This window comes from Ranitomeya imitator, chromosome 2 (genome assembly GCF_032444005.1).
Source record: "Ranitomeya imitator isolate aRanImi1 chromosome 2, aRanImi1.pri, whole genome shotgun sequence".
Taxonomy (NCBI): Eukaryota; Metazoa; Chordata; class Amphibia; order Anura; family Dendrobatidae; genus Ranitomeya; species Ranitomeya imitator.
In genome coordinates this window covers 160,911,315-160,938,757 of record NC_091283.1, presented here as the reverse complement: position 1 = coordinate 160,938,757, position 27,443 = coordinate 160,911,315, and the positions used below count along the sequence as shown (strand labels likewise).

The 27,443-nt window shown below is 44.4% G+C and overlaps 1 protein-coding gene across 8 annotated transcripts in view; it reads left to right on the top strand.

Moving 5' to 3' along the window:
- EXD3 (exonuclease 3'-5' domain containing 3) overlaps positions 1-27,443 on the top strand; it is a 356,324-nt gene that overhangs the window by 114,821 nt on the left and 214,060 nt on the right. For all 8 annotated transcript variants that reach the window (XM_069747665.1, XM_069747666.1, XM_069747671.1 and 5 more), the window contains 10 exons: positions 414-473; positions 4,726-4,790; positions 6,251-6,418; positions 6,953-7,114; positions 13,568-13,621; positions 14,197-14,336; positions 15,172-15,272; positions 15,666-15,739; positions 19,375-19,413; positions 19,622-19,788. In XM_069747665.1, coding sequence (XP_069603766.1) covers positions 446-473; positions 4,726-4,790; positions 6,251-6,418; positions 6,953-7,114; positions 13,568-13,621; positions 14,197-14,336; positions 15,172-15,272; positions 15,666-15,739; positions 19,375-19,413; positions 19,622-19,788 — 998 coding nt within the window. In that variant the 5' untranslated portion in view covers positions 414-445. The remainder of the gene's footprint in view (positions 1-413; positions 474-4,725; positions 4,791-6,250; positions 6,419-6,952; positions 7,115-13,567; positions 13,622-14,196; positions 14,337-15,171; positions 15,273-15,665; positions 15,740-19,374; positions 19,414-19,621; positions 19,789-27,443) is intronic.

Here is a 27,443-nt window from a genome sequence, read left to right as displayed (position 1 = left end):
CTATTCTTTTCTTCATACATGCCCATCTGCATTGTACTGTCCCTTGGGACCAATTACTACTGCCCGACCCATTTTTCCTCTGGTTCTTAACCTTGCACGATTCCTTGCACTTGTTATATGTTATCTATTTTTGAATAAAGTTGTTCACTTTTGCATTTATGTATGGTCTTCGTCATGCTTCTCATGTTAGGGCCTTATATGCTGCATGTGACCTTATACATGGGACTATATCCGTGTCACTATGATAGAAAGATGTCAGGACATGGAGAGCATTGCAGCTTGCTTTCTAGCCCTACCTGAGACCTGTAAGTGCTGATAATGAATCGAGCCTCAGACCGGGACCTGCACCATAGAGTGATGAATAGAGGCGCCACGTCTGATGAGTCCATGACGATGTTTCTTGTTTTCCTCAGTACCGAGGCCGATCTTGTGAAATCCTGATATAATGGAGAATGTGGAAAGCAGCACTGCAGGTGAGTGACGCCATGTTTCCGTCTCCGCTCTCTCTTTCTTGTAGATGGTTCAGATAAAGCAGCCTTTACCCCTAGATTTCTTCCTACAATAAGTGGTAGCCAATGTGGCTGGCTGTTAATCCATCCAGAGGGATAAACTCCCAGCTTTCCCGTACTGCTTCCAATTCAGCAGGAACACAAATCCCTTTTCTGTCTTGACCCTGAATTATCCGGACTGGATATATTTATAGTAAACGGCACTGTGCAGTAAGTGGTATTTTATGCAGCATTGTAGGGTTTCCTTTTGCTGACAGCAAGCAGAGGTCTTGAAAATAGTGAGAAATGTTAACACAAAATGTATTAAAACGTTGCAGAGCAATCACTGAGCTTAAGGCGGAGATACTTTTTCTGGGTGAAGTATCGCAAAACCCTATAGTTTTTGCCTTTAATTTTTAAAAAACGCTGCTGTTTTGCTGCGACTTTGAAACCCCGCCCCCCCCAAAATACACCGCAGCCTATGAATGCAGTGTTATAGACCTAAAAAAAGAAGACACCATTAATTGGGAACCTCGTAGCCACATCTTTTGTGTACAGGTATAAATATGGCCCAGATGGATTTCAAGGACCCTGGCGACAGGATGCAAAAGCTCCATCTATAAATTTAAGGGATATGATCGGTGACAGTACATCCTGTCCGCCTGTTTACAGTAGGGTGGTCTGCGGTGTAACCCGGAGCCTGCGGATTGATCATTTACCAGCTCTAATATATTTGTGAGATTGGCCACAGATCAGATGTGTTTACTGACCCCAAGGCCTCTGGATTTAGTGGAATTTAGTCTGTCCGGTCTGTGTCTCTTCCTTGTCTTCCCCTCTGATCTCATCACAATGCAGCATAAGTTGCATTGGGTAAGGATAGTGATCACGACGATTGCAGACAATTTTCATTTTTCCATAGTCTTTCCTCCCCTTCTGCCAAGTGCCATAAGTTTTATTTATGTCCGTTCCCATAGACATATGAGTGCTTTTCATTTTGCGGGATACGTTTTTAGTTTAGAATGACACCATTCATTTTACCATACAATGTATTGGAAAACAGAAAAAGTTCCAAGGAGAGTGACATGGTGAGGAAGAAGAAAATCTCTGCCATTGCTTTTTGAGTGTTGTTTTTAGGCCGGTGTCACACTTGCGAGCGCAAAGTGAGAAACTCACGCGAGTCTCTCACATCAATACCCGGCACTGCCGCCGGCACTCGGGACCGGAGGGTGCGGCTGCATGTATTTCTATGTAGTCGCACGCGCCGGTCCTGAGTGCCGGGTATTGATGCGAGGGACTCGCGCTGCACTCACAAGTGTAACACTGGCCTTACAGTATTCAGTTTGTAATAATAGTGAACCTAGTATCATGATTTTAAGGGTCAGTCTGATTACAGCAATAACAAACCTGTATCGTTTTTTTGTTAGTTTTTTAAGTAGTGAATTATTTTTTTATCCCCTTTCTGACATCGGGTGACTTCAGTCGCTCTCCCCATGCGCTGACTCATACAGGACTCCCGGCTGCATCCAGGCTACCCCAAATCGTCATTTGGAACTGATAGAGACAGGATACATGTTTCTCTCAATACCAGTATATTTGTTCTGATGAAGGTCCGGATGTGGACCCAAAACGTTCAACTTGCCTTTATGGATGCACATCAATAAACATTTCCATTGCACGCCAAAATTTCCTTCAGAGTGCCAAGTCTTTCTGGTATCGGGCGTAATAGTACTCTCTCCCTTTAATGTGGGCACCAGCACTGAGCCCATATCTTTTCCAACACATGTCACATGATCGCGGGTCACCAATGGGTCGGCATTGCAACCTTTGGATTTTTTTTTCACCACTTAAATAGAAAAGAATTTAGTGAACATGGTTAAAAAAAAAAAAAAAAAGCTAAAACCTGTGGAATTGTACTTTTTTTTTTTTTTTTTTTTTGCAATTTCACCGCACTTGGATTTTTTCCCCCCATTTTCCAGTACACAATATGTTAAAACCAATGGTGGCTTTCAAAAGTAGTACTCGTCCCTCAAAAAACAAGCCCTCACATGGCCATATTGACCAAAAAATAAAAAAGTAATGGCTCTGGGAAGAAGGGGAGAAAAAAATGAAAATGCAAAACCAAAAAATACCTCTGGTCGTTAAGGGGTTAAATAAATTGGTTTGTATGACCATTTTTTTTAGACACCTAACTTCTTCTTTTTACTTCTCTGCCAATGGAACTGTGTGAGGGACAGGTTTTTTTTTGGGAGGGGGGGGGAGGGGAGGCTACATACCGTACATCATTTTTCATTACTTTTTATTGCATTTTTTTCCAGAGTTGTGATGACCAAGAAAAGAAAATTCTGGCATTTTTACTTTTTTTTTTTTGTCGCATTTGCTAATAGTTTTGTTTTCTATTTGATATATCGGGCTTTTATAGACTCGCCAATAACAAATATGTCTCTTCCTTTTTTTTTTTTTATCTTCTTTATTTTTAAATGAGCTAAATGCGAGTAAATCTAGTATTTGCAGTTTTTATTTTCAAATTTTTTTTTGTTTTGATTTAGATTATAACATTCTTGAACCTGGAATTGTTTGTTTTGTAGACTGCAGTGCCGTAGTTTTGCAATAAAAATGTAACTTGACATTCTGCTATGAAGCTCAGCCACAGGTTGGGTTTCATAGGAGGATTAAGATGCCAGTGACAAGGGCTCTCTGTAGACCCGCTGCTGACATGTCAAACCAATCAACATAGCAAGTAGAGAAATGGCTGCACTAAATTGTACTAAAGAAAGGGAATGTGTGATACATGAAATGTGAATAGCATAATGGCTTGTGAAAACTATCAACATGAGATGCTTAGCACAAAATTTGGCCAAAAATGTGAGCCCATCCACCGACATCAAGGTAATCTCATGGATTCCTGACCTAACTGCCTAGTGTGAACACTTACCTCTGGCTAATGTCTCGGTAAAGCCTGTATTTATAGGAAGGTCGGAACCAAATGTGTTTGGATGTAATTAAAAACACAGCATGGTGAAGGGCGGGGCGTTCAAGTCAGAAAAAATAAATACAGGCTTTACCAAGATTAGCCAGAGGTAAGTGTTCACACTAGGCTGTTAGGTCAGGGACCCATCTGATCCATTAGATTACTTTGACGTTCGTGGATGGGCTCACATTTTTTCGCCAAATTTTGTGCTAAGCATCTCATGTGTTATTTCATAGTTTTCACAAGCCATTATGCTATTCATATTTCATGTATGACACATTCGCTTGATTTGGTACAATTGAATGCAGCCATTTCTCTATTTGCTCTGTTGATTGTTTTTTGGTATGCACAAGTTCAGACTAGTTCTCTGTTCAGTTTACCATTATTTGTTGTGTCAAACCAATCAATAGCCCTGCGATCCCATTGTGCCTTTGACATACCACAGTTGTTGCTATTACATGCAGATAAGGGCTTTTTATCAGTCATTGTTTCTGCTGGGTGGGTGCAGACTCAGCTCCTAGACGGGACCATACATGTGGACCTGACATAGGACGTACTATTACGTACTTTTTTCGGAGCACATTAATCATTGTATATGTTTCAGCTTAAAGGGAACCTGTCACCTGAATTTGGCGGGACCAGTTTTTGGTAAGGAAAGGGTGAATCAAACACCCAAAAACTCCGCCCATATGAACAAAAACTGGTCCCGCCAAATTCAGGTGACAGGTTCCCTTTAACCATTGCATGATGACAACTCTGCAGCTTTCTAATATACTTTATTCTTCGTTTTCAAAATATGTAATTGCTGTCAGGAAATTGGAACATTCTTGTCTGTGAAGATTTAATATGTCTAATAGCTGAGTGTCTGCTACAGTTGTATCCAGTCTCGAAATGCTCTGACACTGCAGCAAATACTTTTCCCTGTCCCTATAGGTTAATACCGTGTATCAGGCTGGAGTCCATGATGTTTAGTCCACAGGAGTTTGCATAAATTGGAAACGATTGGGCCCCAACAACTAATAAGAAGGCCCTGCTGGTCTACCATTCCTGGTACTGTAACTTGGCCACAATAACGCAGCACCTTGCAGCCATATGGGCGCCTTGTCCAACGTTTACCTAGAGTTAGGTTTTCTGATAACCTCCTTTTAAAGGGGGTTTTCTGTCATGTAGGATGTGATTTCTAATCAATGAATATATGGGTCATTCAGCATTTTCTCCGCACAATATTAAAGTAGTTGTACTTCTTATTTTTCTACATATTTTTTACAGACCAAAATCTGATCCTGATTGTATCTGCTGTGAACATAGCCTGGGCACAGAAAGATTTGCAGGAAGTGAGTAATACACTCAAGAGTTAGAAAAAATCTTGTATTATCCTACAGAACTGCACTCACTATTCTGCTGGTGCAGTCACTGTGTACATACATTACATTACTGATCCTGAGTTATTCCAGAGCTGCACTCACTATTCTGCTGGTGCAGTCACTGTGTACATACATTACATTACTGATCCTGAGTTACATCCTGTATTATACTCCAGAGCTGCACTCACTATTCTGCTGGTGCAGTCATTGTGTACATACATTACATTACTGATCCTGAGTTACTCCAGAGCTGCACTCACTATTCTGCTGGTGCAGTCACTGTGTACATACATTACATTACTGATCCTAAGTTACATCCTGTATTATACTCCAGAGCTGCACTCACTATTCTGCTGGTGCAGTCATTGTGTACATACATTACATTACTGATCCTGTACTGATCCTGAGTTACTCCAGAGCTGCACTCACTATTCTGCTGGTGCAGTCAATGTGTATATACATTACATTACTGATCCTGAGTTACATCCTGTATTATACTCCAGAGCTGCACTCACTATTCTGCTGGTGCAGTCATTGTGTACATACATTACATTACTGATCCTGTACTGATCCTGAGTTACTCCAGAGCTTCACTCACTATTCTGCTGGTGCAGTCACTGTGTACATACATTACATTACTGATCCTGAGTTACATCCTGTATTATACTCCAGAGCTGCACTCACTATTCTGCTGGTGCAGTCACTGTGTACATACATTACATTACTGATCCTGAGTTACATCCTGTATTATACTCCAGAGCTGCACTCACTATTCTGCTGGTGCAGTCATTGTGTACATACATTACATTACTGATCCTGTACTGATCCTGAGTTACTCCAGAGCTTCACTCACTATTCTGCTGGTGCAGTCACTGTGTACATACATTACATTACTGATCCTGAGTTACATCCTGTATTATACTCCAGAGCTGCACTCACTATTCTGCTGGTGCAGTCACTGTGTACATACATTACATTACTGATCCTGTACTGATCCTGAGTTACATCCTGTATTATACCCCAGAGCTGCACTCACTATTCTGCTGGTGCAGTCACTGTGTACATACATTACATTACTGATCCTGAGTTACATCCTGTATTATACCCCAGAGCTGCACTCACTATTCTGCTGGTGCAGTCACTGTGTACATACATTACATTACTGATCCTGTACTGATCCTGAGTTACCTCCTGTATTATACTCCAGAGCTGCACTCACTACACAAATGGTCAGTTCAGAGATTGGTAATGGCAGAGCCCAGTTCTCGTGTGTATAATGTCAGTCTTATTTTGGGGCTGGCGGCAGGATTGAACCCAGGACCCCAGTGCTAGTGCTAACCACCGAGCTACTGTGCATATATACTTACAAGCGTCACTTTCCTGGTTACGGACTACGTCTTGTGTTTTCTTCTTTATGAATCTAATCGCAGGTTAAGAAAAATGTGAGTGAATTCTTCTCCATGGTAGACGACCCGATGACGTCTCTGCTGGACTTGCTGGAGCACTACAACACAACGAAAGGAAAAGTGAATTCTTTGGCAAATTTAATTGCCTGTGAATTTCAGAAATGGCTAAGCGATCATCCAGAAATCCAGCAGGTTGAGTGATGAGTGTGCAATTTATACTAGGGACACACAGACAAAATCCTTTTAGTAGGGTAATGGATCATGAGGCGCTGATCCGGCTGATTGCTTACCACAGCTCACATGCAGATGCCCACCAGTGCCCCTGATATGTCACCAGTCATCGGTTCCCAATACTGTGCCGATACTTCAGCAGAAATTCCTTCATCTGCCTTACGTGCTTTTTTACCTGCACCATAGAGGCTGCAGCAGGGTGGACGGCCACTTAGGGAAGGTATGAATGGGGCGGTCTATTTAGACACCATACCTATGGGCATCGAGGGGCTCCTACATTAGGGGCTGTGGTAAGCGTTATTGCTTCATTTTCCATTGAATGTTTTCTCATAATGAAAACTGTAAGTGATAAATGTTCGATTGCTGGGACGCCAGTTATTGTCTCACTTCTGACACCCATTCTTCGTAATGCAGCTGATACCAGGAATATATGGCTAAATATGACTTAGCATCTCTTCATAATGGTCCCTTTTTTCTTTTCCACATATATATTAGTCTGGTTTAAGACTGAAGAAGCTGCAGGCCCGCGCTTTCACTCTGGTCACTGAAGGGAATCTTCTGGATGCCCTCCTCTCTATCTACAAACTGGAAGAGGCAGATCGGTCGTTTCTACTGGGGCACGTCACACATCTTCACCAAATGGGAAAATATAAAGAGGTGTGGAAGTTCTGGCGGGATGGCAACTGTAATTATGTACATTCAATTAAAAAAATATGGCTCTTGGGAAATGCAAGATGGCTTCCCTAATGCCTGCGCCTTCTTATGGTAAAGCAGACAATGGTGGAATTCAGAGCAGGGCTGAGTCTCATATACTGTGCTGCTATTCTCCAAAGACCCCCTGAATGGAACAGGCGGTGCTTGGGAATAATAAGGGGTAGGCAGAAGGCTGGCTAGTGTTTCATGGCCGTCTCATGTTACACTTCAGCCTTTTGAAAGAGTGACTGTGGCAGGCTAAATGAGACTTTCCTGCACTCCAAAAGACAGGGAATGGAGCACAAAGGTGGCTCTTGTCACAGGCGGGCCCCTCCCGCTGAGAATGGCCATTGTCACAAACACAGAGGACCAGTCTGGCAATCTCTGCATGCTCCACTGCTTTCCGATTGTGCAGCAAATGCATTCAGCCTCTTGTCAACCTGGATTAGCAAAGGGTCCTGTGAATGAAAGAACTGCAATGTATTTTGTGTGTCAGAGTGGCCTAGGTATAGGCTGGGTGTTTTTTTGGGTGTACCATATGCAGTAGCTCCTGGTATGATAAGTCGGCATACCTCTGTCTAAAAGTACCTGCGTGCCACGCTGCTGAGATTCAGCCTGGTGGCCCGGCACTGACTGACTCTGTGCATGAGACGCTGGCAAATACATTTGTATTTTTCATTGCTTTTTTGTGTATATGTAATCGCGCAGATCCCACCTCTGCCACCAGTTTGGCAGGGGAACGCAACTCTGCTGCCTCCAGTTGTCAGGACAGTTATGCAATTGAGGGATGAGTGATGGACGAGGCCGCGTCTGCCTCCACTTCTAGGCCAGTTATTGGGGAACACACAGTGAGCGTATGGTATATACACCTATTCCAACGCATGGAATATATGTACACCCCCCCGTGCGGTCCCTGCCAACTCCACCATAACAAAAAGGAAGTACTAGCTGCCACCACCCATCATTTATACAGACTGATTGGATACCCTTTACATGTAGCGTTTGGCTTCGGGTGCAGTTTAATAATAATAATAATAATAATAATCTTTATTTTTATATAGCGCTAACATATTCCGCAGCACTTTGCAGACATTATCATCACTGTCCCCAATGGGGCTCACAATCTAAATTCCTTCAGTATGTCTTTGGAATGTGGGAGGAAACCGGAGAACCCGGAGGAAACCCACGCAAACACGGAGAGAACATACAAACTCCTTGCAGATGTTGTCCTTAGTGGGATTTGAACCCAGGACTCCAGCGCTGCAAGGCTTCAGTGCTAACCACTGAGCCACCGCGCTGTCCAGAGCAAAAGGAACGGAGCTATTACATTTTAGATATTTAATCTGAAACGGTCGGCAGTGTTTTAAAAAAGAATAAAAAATAAATATATATATATATATATATATATATATATATATATATATATATATATATATATATATATATATATATGATGTTACGAAATGGGATCAAAACAATACAGTATACACAATTGCATAAAAAAGAGGGATAACAAAAGAAAATTTCTAAACCTTTGTCACTGAAATCGCTCGGACCTTACAGAGGGAGGTACTCTAGGAAAACAGAGAGAACCCACTGGACGCTGTACCTTCCAGGACTGACAAAATACAAAAACCAAAAGGTTTATTGGATTTACAAGCCAGGCAGCCTGAAACCTCATGGTCTTAATAAAATTACTGAAGTTTTTATCTGATTTTTGCAGGCTTTTAATGTATGTGTGCTGACTATTTTTTCATTATATTTCTTATATCTATTTATATAATTATTATTAACATCTTTTATATGTATTTGTAGAACTAAAATTTACCTAAATGATTTTAATAATAAGTTTTAATGGTTGTAAGGTTTTGCTTATATTATTTCTATGTGCTTCTTCTTGGTCTAATGATTAAGTTTTTGTGCCTTTCTGGGAAGCCGAACCCCTTTTTTGCGCTCTGCTGGCGCTTGAACCTATCGGCTTTATTCCATATGACTGGGGGAGCATTTGTCCTCTGGACTATCCATGAATTGATCAGATGTGCCCATTTCCTCTCCTTCCTAGTGAAGTGATCCTCTCTGTGGATCCTAATCCTGTGCTGCTTGTCTTTAAATTTACACCTTTCTGAGTGTTTACTCTAATGATTCTAAATGGATATTATCGGTCTTACTCAATAGTGATATATACATATTAACCTTTTTCATATCTTCATGTATTATATATACTGTATATACTCGAGTATAAGCCGAGATTTCCAGCCCAAATTTTTGGGCTGAAAGTGCCCCTCTCGGCTTATACTCTAGTCACGGTAGCGGTGGGGTCGGCGGGTGAGGGGGAGAGGGCGCTGAGGCATACTTACGTAGTCCCTGCGATCCTGGCGCTCCCCCTGCCATCCCACGGTCTTCGCGTGCTGCAGCTCTTCCCCTGTTCAGCGGTCACGTGGGACCGCTCATTAGAGAAATGAATATGGACTCCACTCCCATAGGGGCGGAGCCGCATATTCATTTCTCTAATCAGCGGTAACGGTGACCGCTGATAGAGGAAGAGGCTGCAGCACCGAAGACCAGCTGTCCGGGAGAAGGAGCGGGATGCCGGGAGCAGGTAAGTATCGCATATTCACCTATCCCCGTTCCACACGCCGGGCGCCGCTCCATCTTCCCGGCGTCGCTCCATCTTCCCGGTGTCTCTCCGCTCTGACTGTGTAGGTCAAAGGGCGCGATGACTCATATAGTGTGCGCGCCGCCCTCTGCCTGATCAGTCAGTGCGGAGAGACGCCGGGACGAGACGCCGGGAGCTGCAAGCAAGAGAGGCGAGTATGGCTTTTTTTTTTTATTGCAGCATTATATATACCGGTAGCACAGCTTTATATGGGGCACAAATGAACGGTGCAGAGCGCTATATGGCACAGCTTTATAAGGAGCATCTATGGGGCATAAATGAACGGTGCAGAGCACTATATGGCAGAACTTTATAAGGAGCATCTATGGGGCAATAATGAACCATGCAGAGCACTATATGGCAGAGCTTTATAAGGAGCATCTATGGGGCAATAATGAACGGAGCTGAGCACTATATGGCAGAGCTTTATAAGGAGCATCTATGGTGCAATAATGAACCATGCAGGGCACTATATGGCAGAGCTTTATAAGGAGCATCTATGGGGCACAAATGAACGGTGCAGAGCACTATATGGCACAGCTTTATAAGGCGCATCTATGGGGCACAAATGAACGGTGCAGAGCACTATATGGCAGAGCTTTATAAGGAGCATCTATGGGGCACAAATGAACGGTGCAGAGCACTATATGGCAGAGCTTTATAAGGAGCATCTATGGGGCACAAATGAACGGTGCAGAGCACTATATGGCACAGCTTTATAAGGAGCATCTATGGGGCACAAATGAACGGTGCAGAGCACTATATGGCAGAGCTTTATAAGGAGCATCTATGGGGCATAAATGAACGGTGCAGAGCACTATATGGCAGAGCTTTATAAGGAGCATCTATGGGGCAATAATGAACCATGCAGAGCACTATATGGCAGAGCTTTATAAGGAGCATCTATGGGGCACAAATGAACGGTGCAGAGCACTATATGGCAGAGCTTTATAAGGAGCATCTATGGGGCACAAATGAACGGTGCAGAGCACTATATGGCAGAGATTTATAAGGAGCATCTATGGGGCAATAATGAACGGAGCTGAGCACTATATGGCAGAGCTCTTTATAAGGAGCATCTATGGGGCAATAATGAATCATGCAGAGCACTATATGGCAGAGCTTTATAAGGAGCATCTATGGGGCACAAATGAACGGTGCAGAGCACTATATGGCACAGCTTTATAAGGAGCATCTATGGGGCACAAATGAACGGTGCAGAGCACTATATGGCACAGCTTTATAAGGAGCATCTATGGGGCACAAATGAACGGTTCAGAGCACTATATGGCAGAGCTTTATAAGGAGCATCTATGGGGCACAAATGAACGGTGCAGAGCACTATATGGCAGAGCTTTATAAGGAGCATCTATGGGGCAATAATGAATGGTGCAGAGCACTATATGGCAGAGCTTTATAAGGAGCATCTATGGGGCACAAATGAACGATGCAGAGCACTATATGGCAGAGCTTTATAAGGAGCATCTATGGGGCACAAATGAACGGTGCAGAGCACTATATGGCAGAGCTTTATAAGGAGCATCTATGGGGCACAAATGAACGGTGCAGAGCACTATATGGCAGAGCTTTATAAGGAGCATCTATGGGGCAATAATGAATGGTGCAGAGCACTATATGGCAGAGCTTTATAAGGAGCATCTATGGGGCACAAATGAACGATGCAGAGCACTATATGGCAGAGCTTTATAAGGAGCATCTATGGGGCACAAATGAACGGTGCAGAGCACTATATGGCAGAGCTTTATAAGGAGCATCTATGGGGCAATAATGAATGGTGCAGAGCACTATATGGCAGAGCTTTATAAGGAGAATCTAAGGGGCAATAATGAACAATATGGAGCATTATATATAGCACAGCTTTATACAGAGCATCTATGGGGCAATAATGAACGGTATGCAGCATTATATGTGGCACAGCTTTATTTCGAGCATCTTATGGCGCAATAATGAACGGTATGGAGCATCTATTTTTATTTTTGAAATTTAAAGGTAGCTGCTGCATTTTCCACCCTAGGCTTATACTCGAGTCAATAAATTTTCCCAGTTTTTTGTGGCAAAAGTAGGGGGGTCGGCTTATGCTCGGGTCGGCGTATACTCGAGTATATACGGTATGTCTGTTCCTAATCCTTAACAGTGGCAAAATGAAATGAAGCTTTAGATATCTCCCTCAGCTCAGGATGTCTTCTGGCTTTGAAGTTGATTCTCTGCAGCACTGTGAAGCTGTTTGTTTGTGTTCTCACATTATGAGTTTATTCAGGTTCCTATAAACTCTGTTTTAATTGTTAGGTTGTTTCAATTATACTCTTTCCCCTTTTCATTTAAGAAAACTTCTTTTTGTGGTATAACATACTCCCAAATAATTTGACAAATACATTTCCACTTTTAATTAAAAATTTTTTTTTAATATTTATTAATAAAAAACGTATTTTAATTATGGTTCAACGCTGGTAATCTGTGTTCTCCAAGAGTCCATCCTTCCAGCTCAGTAGCTCAAAGTAAATGCCTTCACCTCTGAATTTATTTCATTTTTTCGATGTGAGTTCGGTTCCACTCCGTGAGACCGTGTTTCTTTCTTTCTTTTCTTTTTTTTCTTCTTTCTCTCTTTTCAATTTTGTTATCCTACAAACAAAAATAAGGCTAAATGTGTAAGATATCAATTTGTATTTCTCTGATGATTTTTAATCTTGTCATGTGAACTTCCTGATGAGCCTGAACGTTGACACTGGGTGTCATCTGATCCATTGGGCGTCGCTTCCAAATGTTGACGTGCACTTAAACCCTGATGAATGGGTCACCTGAACCCTGAAACGCGTAGAATAAACCACTTTGAAACCTCTACAATTTTTGGAATTCTTCTTGCGGCAGCGCGGTGATGATCCTTTTTTCCTTCCTAAGTGTATAAAATACAAAAACCCAAATTCTGCTTTTTATTAGATCAAGATTACGCCCACATACCTCCCCTTGGGGAGCTCATATAGGAGCTCGCTGTGGATACAGTTTTTAAGCAGTTTCATATTTGATTTCACCTTTCTATAGAAAGGAAACATGACATGGATATTATCATCCATCTGCCTAATATTAAGTTGGAGGGGTTAGAATGGTCTTACAGTGATGTGAATGAATGATATATTTTTTCGGAGTCATAGTGAAGGGTCAAACATATCTCCCATAAATATCAGATTGATGCCAACCCCAATATCCATCACTGACCGCTGGCTCCAAAGTGTGTCAGATAAGTCCTTTGAACAGAGGAAACTTTTGCCTCGGGAGTGTACTTCTCCCCCCTACGTAAACTAATCACAGTCTTAGTGGCTGGTTCTCAGAGCAGATCTCTGCTGTAATTACCTGGTCACAGCAGTAGGTCTCTACTTCAGTGGAGGTAATAATTAGTTTCTCTCTTCCCCAGTTATAATTAATCCCATAAGTTCAATGTAAATGTGATATCTCCTCTCTCCAGAGATGTCTGTATGGATTTTACAGCTTTTCCCCTACGACAATGTGTATAACTGACAATACCCTGTGGCATGCAGGTCAACATCTGTATTTTCTATGTCACTGAGAAGTTCTTGTCCTACAAAATGGACAACTTTATCCTACATTCATATAATACATTAATGGTGATCTTCCAGTAGGTATATAAAGTGCTAGGTGCCATTAAAAACAAAGATGAATAAGATTTAGGCGCCTTTTAAGAAACTTCTTTACATGTGTAAGCATAACAACAGTTTTTCTTCCCTTAGGCGGCCATTCTGAGTATAAAACTGAATCTGCAGCCTGACCTAGATCTGGAGCAAGTAAGTAGTGATTATTAATGCACTGCAGATGTGCATGCTGGTGGGGATAAAGCCCCCTGGTCTCTGTATGGAGGCCGCTGTCTGCTTGTAGGACAAAGGCCTTATAATTTACTACCAATCATATACGTAAGAAGCAGCATCTTCCCTATCAATAACAGCTGACCGTCTGAGACCCTGAAGCCAGGCAGCAAACACAAGGCAGAATAAAGTGGGCAGGTTATCTGTAAAGGGCTGTGATGTCATCCGCTTAGAGGTGGGGAATTGTGATGATGTCATTGCCCTCTTTTGTCCCAGGCTACCCTGAAGTATACGAGTCGGGTGTAATGGGCTTTCCCAAGTCAGGTGGGAGACTGCTGACCAAGGATGATGTGTGCCTCCTCTTTTGGGATCATAATAAAAATAAGAATATTGCTTTTTCAGCAGTATGCCACTTTTTTTTTTTTTTTGCATAATAGTACTGTGAAAGTAGTTTCCATATGGACTTATCAAGTGGTTAGCCAGCTTCCCTTCCTCCATCGTTCCGCATTCAGGGGACATTTGATATCTAATTCTACTTTCCGTGTCCCTTCTTGAAGATGTGCGCTCCTTTGCTGCTGTTGGACAGATTTAATCTGCTGGAGGCGTATGTGTCCGGCCACCCCGAGCTGCAGAGCCAGCTGCTCCAGATGTTGGATCGATGGAGCGATTCCAGTTTCAACCTCAGGAAACTGAGCAAGTAAATACAATCAGTAGAATCTCTTTCATCAAGATCTCTGAGCTGATTGTTGTCAGGCCGGGTTCACATAGGGAATGTGCAACTGCAGTAATCACATTAAAGGATCACAAAGTTTCTGCTGTTCAATCTCCAGCCCATTTGATGATTATGTCCCTTGTATATATTCCCTATTTTTTCGGTATGCTTAATTGCTTGTTGTTTATAATTGTCTGCCCTTGCTATAATATAAACCTCTCCATATAGTCACTTGAAGCTCAGCTGGAAGCAGAATTGCAGTGTAAGGCTATGTGCACACGTTCAGGATTTCTTGCAGAAAATTCCTGAGAATTCCGGACATTTTCTGCAAGAAATCCGCAAGAAAACCGCACGCGTTTTTGCTGCGGTTTTGACGCGGTTTTTTCCGGACACTTCCCAATGCATTATGGAGTGGGAAATCCGCAAAAAAAAAACGGAAAATTATAGAACATGCTGCGTTTTTTGCCGCGATGCGTTTTTTTCGCGGAAAAAAAACGCATCATGTGCACAAAACATGAGGAATTCATTCTAAATGATGGGATGCTTATTGTATGCGTTTTTTTTGCGGTTTTATAGCGTTTTTATCGGGAAAAACCGCGAAAAAACCGCAACGTGTGAACACAGCCTAAAGCTTGAAGGAGTGTGATGGAGTCTGACTACATCATACACCAATAAACAATGCAGCTCAGCTGGAGTCATGCAGCAAAGCATAGAAAGTGTCTGAAACACATAGTAATTATATAGCATGTCATGGAATACACTTTTTGGTGCATTTAGCTGGATAAAGTCCCAATGTCCTCTCTTGTGATCTTTGTTTCAGAGAGTACGTGGGTATTCCTCCTGTTAAACCTGACAAACTGAATTTGAAGACTCTTAGCAAGCTGGCGTTTCGGTTGCTGGAAACCAATAATCTGGATCCAGGTGAGTGAGATGACGTCACATCTGAACCGTCTATTGGGTGTATGTCTGGATTATTGCCTCATCTATATCTGCGGGGAATGGCTCTGACATGTGATACTGTATACACCCAGTATATGTTTTTTGCAGGATGCACATATGTAATATTACTGTGTCTAGAAATGTCTGATCTAACGAAATATAAAATTAATTACATTCATGGGTAAACGCCTTTAAAGAGAACAAAAAATGGGATCCCAGAATTGCAGTTTTTTTGCCCATCACAACACTGTAAAAAAAAAAAAATGCAAAAAGCGATCGAAATGAATTTACCCCAAACTGGTGTGAATAAAACACAGCAGATCATTCTGATGATCCTATGCATCCTGATCTATGGATATGTTCTTTTACTTTCAGCTCTCTGCACGAACATAATAAACCAGCGCCACCTGGGCACCCTGAAATACCTCATGTACAAGAGATTTGTGGAGGTAAGTGTCTGGCATCCGCCTGCACACACTACATTACTGGAGGAATAGCTGTGCAGCGTGAAAGTGAGTTTACTATTTGCAGCTTTTGGAAAACTTGTATTTAACGAAAAACATTCTTGAAGGGGTTCTCCAATATCCTTGTTTTACAAGGTTCCCAGTAGTGATGAGCTGATCAAAGGGTTTCCTGCAGATGAGACACCACAGGGCAACTGAAGATTTGCACAGTTTGCTTTGAAATCAGTGGTCGTCACGTAGCTGAATGGGGAACTTACCTCTTATAATGGGATATTATAAGTGAGTCTGATGTACCACAGAAATGTGGCCAGTGTGATGCAGAGTATTCTAGGAAGAGGCAAGGATGTGATCTTTATATCCGATTAGTTCTGCCCTCTGCTAAACAATGTAATTATTATAAATTAGTATCCGTTCACCAGATACAAATTAAGACTAAGAAGTAACAGGCGTCTACTCACTGAAGGCTTCTCTGGATTAAGTGGAGTAGTGTGTTCTCTATACATACCTCTACTACCCGTGTCTTGTGGGTCCTGCACCTTCCTCTGCCATCAGAGAACAAGAAAAGTTATATGTAAAAGCGAATGAAATTCAAGCATGCAGTCTTATCGTCACATTGAGATGTATGTCTCCTAATTATGATCATAATGGGAACTGGGTACAAGAGTGACTATTGGTAGCCAGGGGGATTGGGCGTATTGCAGAAGTAACATATTGATGTAACTCAGGATCACTACAGGATACCACAGTGACTGCACCAGCAGAATAGTGAGTGCAGCTCTGGAGTATAATACAGGATGTAACTCAGGATCAGGACAGGATAAGTAATGTAGTGTATGTACTCAGTGACTGCACCAGCAGAATAGTGAGTGCAGCTCTGGAGTATAATACAGGATGTAACTCAGAATCAGGACAGGATAAGTAATGTATGTACACAGTGACTGCACCAGCAGAATAGTGAGTGCAGCTCTGGAGTATAATACAGGATGTAACTCAGGATCAGGACAGGATAAGTAATGTTGTGTATGTACACAGTGACTGCACCAGCAGAATAGTGAGTGCAGCTCTGGAGTATAATACAGGATGTAACTCAGGATCAGGACAGGATCAGTAATGTAATGTATGTACACACTGACTGCACCAGCAGAATAGTGAGTGCAGCTCTGGAGTATAATACAGGATGTAACTCAGGATCAGGACAGGATAAGTAATGTTGTGTATGTACACAGTGACTGCACCAGCAGAATAGTGAGTGCAGCTCTGGAGTATAATACAGGATGTAACTCAGGATCAGGACAGGATAAGTAATGTTGTGTATGTACACAGTGACTGCACCAGCAGAATAGTGAGTGCAGCTCTGGAGTATAATACAGGATGTAACTCAGGATCAGGACAGGATCAGTAATGTAATGTATGTACACACTGACTGCACCAGCAGAATAGTGAGTGCAACTCTGGAGTATAAGGGTATGTTCACACGATCCTGAATTTCCTGCGGATTTTTCAGGTCCTTTTTTGGAAAATCCGCAGTGCAAAATCATTGCATTTTGCACTGCGGATTTTCCTGCGTTTTCTTCTGCGGATTCCTCTGCGGGTTTCCAACTGCACTTTCCTATTGGTGCAGTCGGAAACCCGCTGCGGAATCCGCAGAAAGAATTGACATGGTACTTCTTTTTTTCCGCAGCGTTTCCGCGCGGTTTTTCCGTGGAAATTCAGGATCGTCGGCACAGCGGGTTTCGTTTTCCATAGGGTTACATTGTACTGTACCCCACATGGAAAACGGCTGCGGATCCGCAGCGGCAAATCCGCTGCGGATCCGCAGCAAAAACCGCACCGTGTGAACGTAGCCTAATACAGGATGTGACTCAGGATCAGGACAGGACAGGATCAGTAATGTAATGTATGTACACAGTGACTGCACCAGCAGTATAGTGAGTGCAGCTCTGGAGTATAATACAGGATGTAACTCAGGATTAGTAATGTAATGTATGTACACAGTGACTGCACCAGCAGATTAGTGAGTGCAGCTCTGGGGTATAATACAGGATGTAACTCAGGATCAGGTGAGGATAAGTTGCATAAAAATTTTACAAAACTGGTCCCTTTTCTTCTGTAATGTCTGTTGAAATTCTTTGTTATTACACCATCCAAACATAAGTAGGATCAGTATTGGAGCAGTGATCCATGTCTGGCCTCTTGCCTGCCTTATGTAATGTGTGCAGGGTAGTACTATAGTTTTGGTGGTCTTTACACTTAAGGTACCGTCACACTGGACGATATCGCTAGCGATCCATGACGTTGCAGCGTCCTGGCTAGCGATATCGTCCAGTGTGACAGGCAGCAGCGATCAGGCCCCTGCTGTGATATCGCTGGTCGGGGCAGAAAGGCCAGCACTTTGTTTCGTCGCTGGACGTCCCGCTGACATCGCTGAATCGGCGTGTGTGACGCCGATTCAGCGATGTCTTCGCTGGTAACCAGGGTAAACATCGGGTTACTAAGCGCAGGGCCGCGCTTAGTAACCCGATGTTTACCCTGGTTACCATCGTTAAAGTAAAAAAAACAACCACTACATACTTACCTACCGCTGTCTGTCCCCGGCGCTGTGCTTCTCTGCTCTGGCTGTGAGCACAGCGGCTGGAAAGCAGAGCGGTGACGTCACCGCTGTGCTTTCCGGCCGCTGTGCTCACAGCCAGAGCAGAGAAGCACAGCGCCGGGGACAGACAGCGGTAGGTAAGTATGTAGTGGTTGTTTTTTTTACTTTAAAGGGACTCTGTCACCTGAATTTGGAGGGAACAATCTTCAGCCATGGAGGCGGGGTTTTTGATTCACCCTTTCCTTACCCGCTGGCTGCATGCTGGCTGCAATATTGGATTGAAATTCATTCTCTGTCCTCCGTAGTACATGCCTGCACAAGGTAATCTTGCCTTGCGCAGGCGTGTACTATGGAGGACAGAGAATGAACTTCAATCCAATATTGCAGCAAGCATGCAGCCAGCGGTAAGGAAAGGGTGAATCAAAAACCCCAAAACCCCGCCTCCATGGCTGAAGATTGTTCCCTCCAAATTCAGGTGACAGTGTCCCTTTAACGATGGTAACAAGGGTAAACATCGGGTTACTAAGCGCGGCCCTGCGCTTAGTAACCCGATGTTTACCCTGGTTACCGGCATCGTTGGTCGCTGGAGAGCTGTCTGTGTGACAGCTCTCCAGCGACCAAACCGCGACGCTGCAGCGATCCGGATCGTTGTCAGTATCGCTGCAGCGTCGCTTAGTGTGACGGTACCTTAAGTCATTTTAATAGGACTGTCAATTTATAATGGAATAGAATAATTGACCCTTATATCCTATGGATTAAGATGTATGGAAGATTTTCTGAGATCTTTACCTGCATGTCACAATATACCGTAATACTGTAATGAGCCAATGTGATGAAGCGACTTCCCGTGAATGATTGGATCTGGCAAGAGACCAGTCTCAGTAATGCGCTGTAATGTTACCATGCAGCTCTATAGTCGGCACAGCATTGGTAATTTTTTTGGACAGCTGCATTGAATTCCTATGTTTGGGTGGAGTTCACAATGGTTGGAAGTTTCAGTGTGCTACATAATATATTTCTCCTTTTCCAGAAAACAATGACACAGGAAAATTGGGTCGACCACGTGCAGGTAACGCTGATTTATGTAAATTTGGGGATTTTGAACTCTGGAGTATTTTTTTTTCTAAAAGGGAGCAAACACTGGAAATTGCAAAGTATCTTTGAGAAAACTTTATGATGGGTTATTTGCTGAATGTACTGTCCCTTCATCCTTTTTGCTTAGCTTTCTGAATATGGACCACTAGAATTGTTTTTTTTTTTTATATATATATATACAGAACACAGTTGCCGGGAATCTCTGGTTGCAGGAGCAGTGTATCGCTTTGTTGTGTCGGTATAGTGGTCTTCAAGCAGCCGGGTTCTGGGCTCTGAAATTCGGGATGCCCAAAGAATCTCTTCCTCGAAATGTGGCAGATATCCTTCAGGACATTAGTATTCAGGAGATGTGAGTGAGATCTCAGATATATTATATATAGATTCAGCTTCAGCGATTTTCATGGCTGTGATTTCTTTCATTGCATTTAACCTTTTGGCAGATATGATTACCGCTGAGCCCCTACGGTGGTCTCGGCCTGTAGCTGTGTAGACTTACATATTGGCGAGAACAATCTCACATGTATGAGAACTACATGCACTTAGTGAGCTCACTTTGCAAAGAAGGATTCTCACATCCTGTGTGCCAAACAGGTTCCCAGCGCTCAGGTACCGGGGCCAGGGCGTGTGAGAAGCGATATTCCCAGGCCCGAAGCCACAGTGTAAATACGTACCACCAACCCCACTTGGCACTCTGGACTCATCCGGATCAGAATCCTCTCTGTGCTCCATGAAAATGCACACCATCGCTAAATAGGCAGCACAAATATTGACAAAATGCCCCATGGTATTTGCACAAGTGACCTTAGAGAGCAGAGCCCCGGACAGGTCTTCTATATCCCCATTTATAATGCAGCGTGGGAAGCACAGGTCCTCAAAAGAGCCATGATTTTCAATTTTTTTTTTTGAAGATTTTTACAAGTTTACCTGTCTGTCTGAAAACCGTAGAAGCCGCTTTCCACTACTTAACACATTCACTGCCACGCATGAGTTCACAGGAAAAGTGTTGTGTGTGTTTGGAATCTATCCAATTCCCATGAGAAACGCTGAAAGACACTTTCTCCTCGAGTCCTGGGAATATTTGTCTTAACAAGTCTGCACCCATGTCTCCCTCCAGGTCTCAGAAATAAGACTGAAGGGCAGCGGTCAGAAGCTTTTTTTTTTTTTTTGCATAAAATGATGGAAATGTAAAAATTCCGACCGTTTTCGCTACAAGTTACCAATTCATACAACAGCTTTCCCTACTAATTCCCCCATATTGATACACACTTGCTTTAGCTGCATGTGTTTTCAGTGAGGACCGCTGCCAGATACATCTTGCGATTGGCCAACAAACTTGATCCTTCTTTCCCCCACAATCTGCCATTGAGGGGGAGCATCATGGAAAGGGTAGAATGAAGCTATGCGTTGGCTGAGTGCAGCTCGTACCTCTGCATCCCCTGCACTCGAAGGATATTTATTTACAGTGAGCTTAAAGATGGGTTGTCCTCTTTTTGGAGAACCCCATCTTAAAGGGCCACTGTCACCCCCTCCAGCCGTTATAAACTAAAAGAACCACCTTGTGCAGCAGTAATGCTGCATTCTAACAAGGTGGCTCTTTTAGTTTTGTGTTCAGGTATTACTAAAATAAAGCGCTTTGAAACTTTGCAAAAATACCTATCTTTGTCCACGGAGGCGGGTCCTCAATCCCCAGCTTGAATGGTACTCTGCCGTCACTCACATCTTCAGGGGCTTTCGGCGCCGCCCCCTCCGCGCTGTTTTCTCTTCAAATTCGGCGCCTGCACTGTGTAAATCTTTTGTGGGGCAGGCGCTGTGAGCTCTGGCGGTCTGACGTCCCAGCCAGGCTTGGAGACTGCGTCTGTGCTGGCAGTGCGGCCACCCATCTCAGTAATCCCTGCCCCGCACTGTGTTTTTTTTGTTCAAATAGATTTTTATTAAGAATAACAAGGCAATTAACATGTTAGATTCACATTTTCAATACAAAGTCCCCCCCTCCCCCTTCAAACAATCCCCTTCGATCCCAAGGCCCCCCCGCCCCCACCCCCCAAAGCAGCTCACCTTGCTAATTACTTCCATCATTAAGACAATAGAATATTTAATCCCTCAACCGATCGTATAAGCCACACTTTACATTACTATCCCATAGCAATCCATGAAGACCATAATTTATTGAACGTTTCCATTTTCCCTCTCTTCTTATAAATCCCCTTTTCCAGTGTCAGGCCCTGTTTCACATACTGGAGGAACTCTCCTCTTGACGGCGGCTCTTCCCTAATCCAGTTTCGAGCTATTACCTTCCTAGCCATGTATAACAATCTGGCTATAGCTATCTTTAGGTGTTTATCTACTCCAATCTCATCCACGCATCCCAACAAACAGACAACTGGATCCCTTGGCACCTTGCATCCATACGCACCTTCCATACGACTCAAAACTACCACCCAGAAGGCAGCCAACCTCGAACATGTCCACATCATATGGAAAATATCAGCATCCGTAGATTTACACCTCGGACATTCAGAATCATTACGCAATCCTGCCTTGTATAGCACTATAGGAGACTTATAAACCCTGTGTATCACATAACGCTGTGACAGTCTATACGGTTTGCTCAGCGACAGTCTTGGGACCCATTCTAACACCGACTCCCAAGTCTCATTATCCATTGGACCCGATCCCTTTCCCATTTAGCTCTCGCCTTTATTGGAAACCCCAATAGGAAAGTGTGCAACAGATCCCTATACAGAGTGGATATGACCCCTCCATTCGCCCGTCATTACACACATACTCCAGTACTATATCCCTTTGAATCCTAATACCTCCGTTCCTACTCTGAGCTCCAACGGCATGCCTCATCCGCAAATACTGATACTCCCCTGCAGTCCCAAGACCGAATTCCGCCTGCAATTGGGAAAATGATTTCAGTTCACTTTGCTCAATTATTTGGTACACATACTGAATCCCTTTGCCCAGCCACTCTATCAGTACCCCCAATGCCTCAAATTCTTTCAGATTGTTATTATGCCATAGCGGAGAGTATCTAGTCAAGTCCATGATCCCACGTATGTGCCTCAATCTACTCCACAGCTTGCGTATCAACAGCACAGTCGGATGTAGCTTCCCCAGACTCTCCAAGGATCCATCCTCCAAACATTGTACCACTGGCCTTCTTTTTGTCACCACTTCCATCAACCGCTGTACCGCTCCAGATGACCCTTCATGCGCCCAGCCCTTTAGATGCTGACTCTGGGCTGCAAGAAAATATATTTCAGGGTTAGGCAATGCCAGACCCCCATCATCCTTGGGACGCTGAAGTGTCTCCAGTTTGATACGCGGATGCTGTCTCCCCCATATCAAATTTCTAAACAGAGAGTTGATCTGTCTAAATTTCCTGCGTGGTATCCAAACCGGCACGTTGTGGAGAATATACAGTATTTTCGGCATCAGAATCCTTTTGATAAAATTCACCCTACCTACCACAGATAAATGCAGCTTAAGCCAAGCATCCGCTTTTGCCTTGAGGACACCTAAGATTGGAGTCAGATTTTCATGTATATAATCAGTGACCGGCATAGATACCCATATTCCAAGGTACTTAAATTTACTCGTCACCTCCAGTCGCCCATTCTCCAGTGGTTCCCCACCCGCATCGTCCACCTTAAACAAGATAGACTTACTCCAATTTATCCTAAGCCCCGACACTGATCCGAATCGTTCAATAATCCCAATGGCTCCCTCCAAGGATGCAACCGGATCAGCCAGAAATAACAAAATGTCATCCGCATACAACGCCACCCTTTCTTCAATCATCCCATATTTAAACCCCGTCACCTCATCAGACCGTCGAAGCATAGCAGCCAGTGGTTCCACAGCCAGAGCAAACAAAAGGGGGGAAAGCGGACACCCCTGTCTCGTCCCTCTAGCCAATTGTATGGTCCGTGACAACTCCCTGTTCACCCTAACCCTGGCCATCGGCATCGAGTACATTAGTTGAATCCAGGATATGAACTGCAGTCCAAACCCCATTCTTCACAACACCTGCCAGAGATACCCCCACTCCACACTATCGAACGCCTTGTGAGCGTCTAAAGATGCAATAACTCTCTGGCCACAGTTATCGGATCTGAGTTGCAAGTTCATATACAGCCTTCGTAAGTTGATCGCAGTTGACCGATCAGGCATAAAGCCAGATTGATCTGAGTGTACCAGGCCGGAAATAACGCTTGTCAACCTCATCGCCAACACCTTAGCCAGGAGTTTAATGTCTATAGTAAGCAAAGAAATTGGCCGATATGAGTCCGGCTGTGTCGGGTCTTTCCCCTCCTTTGGAATCACCACTATTGTGGCCTCCCGCATAGGTGCCGGTAGCCTTCCACCATTCCTAGCCTCCTCCAAGACCGCCTTCAATTTAGGGATCAACACTTCCCCCAAGTTTTTATAAATTTCGGCAAGAAATCCGTCCACGCCAGGCGTCTTCCCATTAGCCATCGACTTCAATGCCCGTCCCAATTCCTCCTCCGTAATGGGAGCCTCCAAATCCTCCCTATCCATGTCACTCAGCCTTGGGAGCTCCAACTCCTCAAGGAACGCCACCATGTCCTCCATCGACCTATCCACCCGAGAGGAGTATAAGTCTGCATAGAAATCTGCAAAAATCTCCAAAATCTCTGAAGTCTCAGAGACAGCAACACCGCTCCCAGACACCAGAGAGTGAACAAAGGAAGTATTTCTCTGGGCAGATGCCACCAGCGATAGCAAATGACCCACTGATTCACCCTCCTGGTAATAAGCCAGATTCATGAATCCCCTCTTCCTTTCAGCCTTACTCAGCAAAACCGCCTCTAACTGACTCTGAGCTGCCTTTAACCTCCCAGCCTCCAGAGTACCCGTTATTACCATCTCATCCTCCGCCACCCTCAGCCTATCAATCGCCAACCTCTCTGCCTCTCTCGATTTCCTCTTACACCTACTAATATTCCTGAACAACAGCCTTCTCAAGTACGCTTTCATGGCTTCCCACACAGTAAGCACGTCTACACTTCCCTCATTTATCTCAAAAAATTCCACCAACTCCTTCTTAATCCACTCCTTTCAGCTTTTTATCATTGGTGTCAAGCCACTGGGTAGCGTCCTCCGGTGTCAGGAAAAAGTGGGTCTTATTAAAAGCCACCCGTCTCAGCTTGGCGGGAAACATCACTGAGTACTGCACTCCCAGCTCCCTCAGCCGCCGCTTGACTCCAGTAAACTTCATCCGCTGCTTCTGAACCGCAGCGGAATAATCCGGATAAATGGCGATTTTCTGACCTCCAGCCGTTAGATCATCCATCTCTCTAGCCTTTCTAAGGATAATGTCTCTGTCCCTGTAATTGAGTATTTTAGCAAGCATGGTACGGGGATTCACTCCTGGGGCAGGGGGCTGCGGTGGGACCCTATGAGCCCGTTCAACAGCAAAGACTTTTGTCAACACTGTGCTCCCAATCTTCTCCAACAGCCAGTTCTCAACAAACTCAGTGGGATTTCTCCCCTCAGTCTTTTCAGGCAGCCCCACTATACGTATATTATTTCTTCTGGACCTATTTTCCAGATCCTCATTTTTTGCAGCGAGCTCGGCTATTGCTTGGGCGAACTTCTTTTCAGCTTTTTGTAGCTTAACTATGTGATCTTCTGCCGTGCTCACCCTCTCCTCCACCACTCCTATACGTTTGTCCATTTTCTGCAGAGCCGCATTAATCTGTGCCGTGTCCCCTTTAACTTCCTGCATCTGCTGGGCTAGGGAATTCAGGGATTGCTGGCACGAGGAGATCAGGGTGATTACATCCCTAAGGGTCGGCTCCTCTCCCTGCGGTATGCCTCCAGGTCCCCCACTAGCCCCCGCCATGCTGCCTCCTTCTTTCCCCTTCTATACCTCATGCTGCTCGGCTGTGCTTGCTTCCTCCACCTCCTGGCCAGCTCCAGCTCCGGATCCTGGTTCTGCCTCCTCAGCAGCCTCCACTCTGGCATACTGCTGCAGCCTTGCGGCCACCTCCATACGCCGCTGACATGCGGCTTTCTCCTTCTCGGCGTCCTCCCTTGCATCGGCGCCATCTTGGCCGGCTCCTGCATCGCCGGTGCCAGCGTCTTTCTGCCACCTCCTGTTCATCGTCGCCGACTCCGGACCCGCCGCTCCGCACCGCTGCCCTCTCCGGACCTTCAGCCAGCCGGAGGATTGTAAGTATCCCCGAAAATCGGGGTTAAATCAGGATTATTAGTCCTTCTGGCAGCGGGAGCACTTTTCCCTGCGTCCGCTCACATGGCCAGCTAGGACACCCCCCCCGCCCCGCACTGTGTTATGCATTATGCACAGTGCGGGGCTGGGATTCCTGGGCATGCGCACTGCGTGTGTCAGACTGTCACCCAGGTCCCCCGCCTTACAGCTTCTGTCTATTCAGCTGATCGTCCCGGCGATTGCTATGAGGAAGAGGAGGCACGATCAGCTGAATAGACAGAGGCTGTAAGGCGGGGGACCTGGGTGACAGTCTGTCACACGCAGTGTGCATGCCCAGGAATCCCAGCCCCGCACTGTGCCTAATGCATAACACAGTGCGGGGCAGGGATTACTGAGATGGGTGGCCACACTGCCAGCACAGACGCAGTCTCCAAGCCTGGCTGGGACGTCAGACCGCCAGAGCTCACTGCGCCTGCCCCACAAAGATTTTTTTTTTTGTTTAAATAGTTTTTTATTGAAAGCAAACATGCACAATACAATTTATGCACTGTCCAGTATTTTACAAAAATTTTAACATTTTCCAAACCCCCAACAATCCCAACCATACCCAAACCTCCCCCTCCCCTGACAGCTCCTTCCCAGTTATACTTTTGTTACCAGTATTGATGGTTCCTTGAGCCATTTGACTCACTTATGTTCGCTTGTTCCTCTAGCACTCTCTTCCTTTCAGAGGCTCTCACTCTCCCATTTCCCATAACTACTCTTCCCAGCTCGAGCCACGGAGACCACATTTTGTCAAACGTTTCTATTTTCCCACGTCTTTTATAGACCCCCTTTTCCAGATTGAGACCATGTTTAACATAATTCAGGAATTCACCCCTTGTAGGCGGTTCCTCCTTGATCCAGTTCCTTGCTATTACCTTCCTTGCCATGTATAATAGCCTAGCTATTGCTATCTTCCAGATGTTATCCACTCTAATTTCCTCTACATATCCTAGTATACACACTATCGGATCTCTCGGCACTCTGCATTTATACGCCCCTTCCACACGGCTCATTACCACCAACCAGAAAGCAACCAGTCTTGGACATGTCCACATCATGTGGTATATTCCTGCATTCCCAGTCTTACGTCTCGGGCATTCAGAGTCAGCACGCAACCCCGCTCTGCACAACACTTCCGGTGATTTATAGACTCTGTGCAAGATGTACAGCTGCGATAGTCTATACGGCTCGCTCAGCGACACTCGTGGGACCGACTCCAACACCGACTCCCAGGTTTCATCCTCCATTGGGCCTAAATCTCTTTCCCATTTCGCTCTCGCTTTTAAAGGGAAGTCTAGCAAATATGCATGTAGAAGGTCCTTATAAAGGGTGGTAATGACTCCCCTTGTGGACCCTTCCCCACACACGTATTCCAGAACTATGTCCTCTTGGATCTCAACACCACCGCCCCTGTTTTGAGCTTTAAAAGCATGTTTCATCTGAGCATATTGATACTCCCCAGTCGGTCTCAGTCCAAACTCCCCTTGCAGCTGCGAAAAGGACTTTAATCCTCGTTGTTGAACTATCTGAGCCACCAAGTGGATTCCTTTGGCCCTCCACTCCGCCAGCACTCCAAGGGCCGCAAACTCAACCAAATTATTATTAAACCATATCGGTGTAAATTTAGTCAGCCCCGTAACCCCCCGAATCTGTCGCAGTCTGGTCCATAATTTATATATCAAAAACATAGTTGGGTATAATTTCCCCAATACTCCCAAGGAACCATCCTCCAGACACTGCGCTACCGGTCGTCGGTC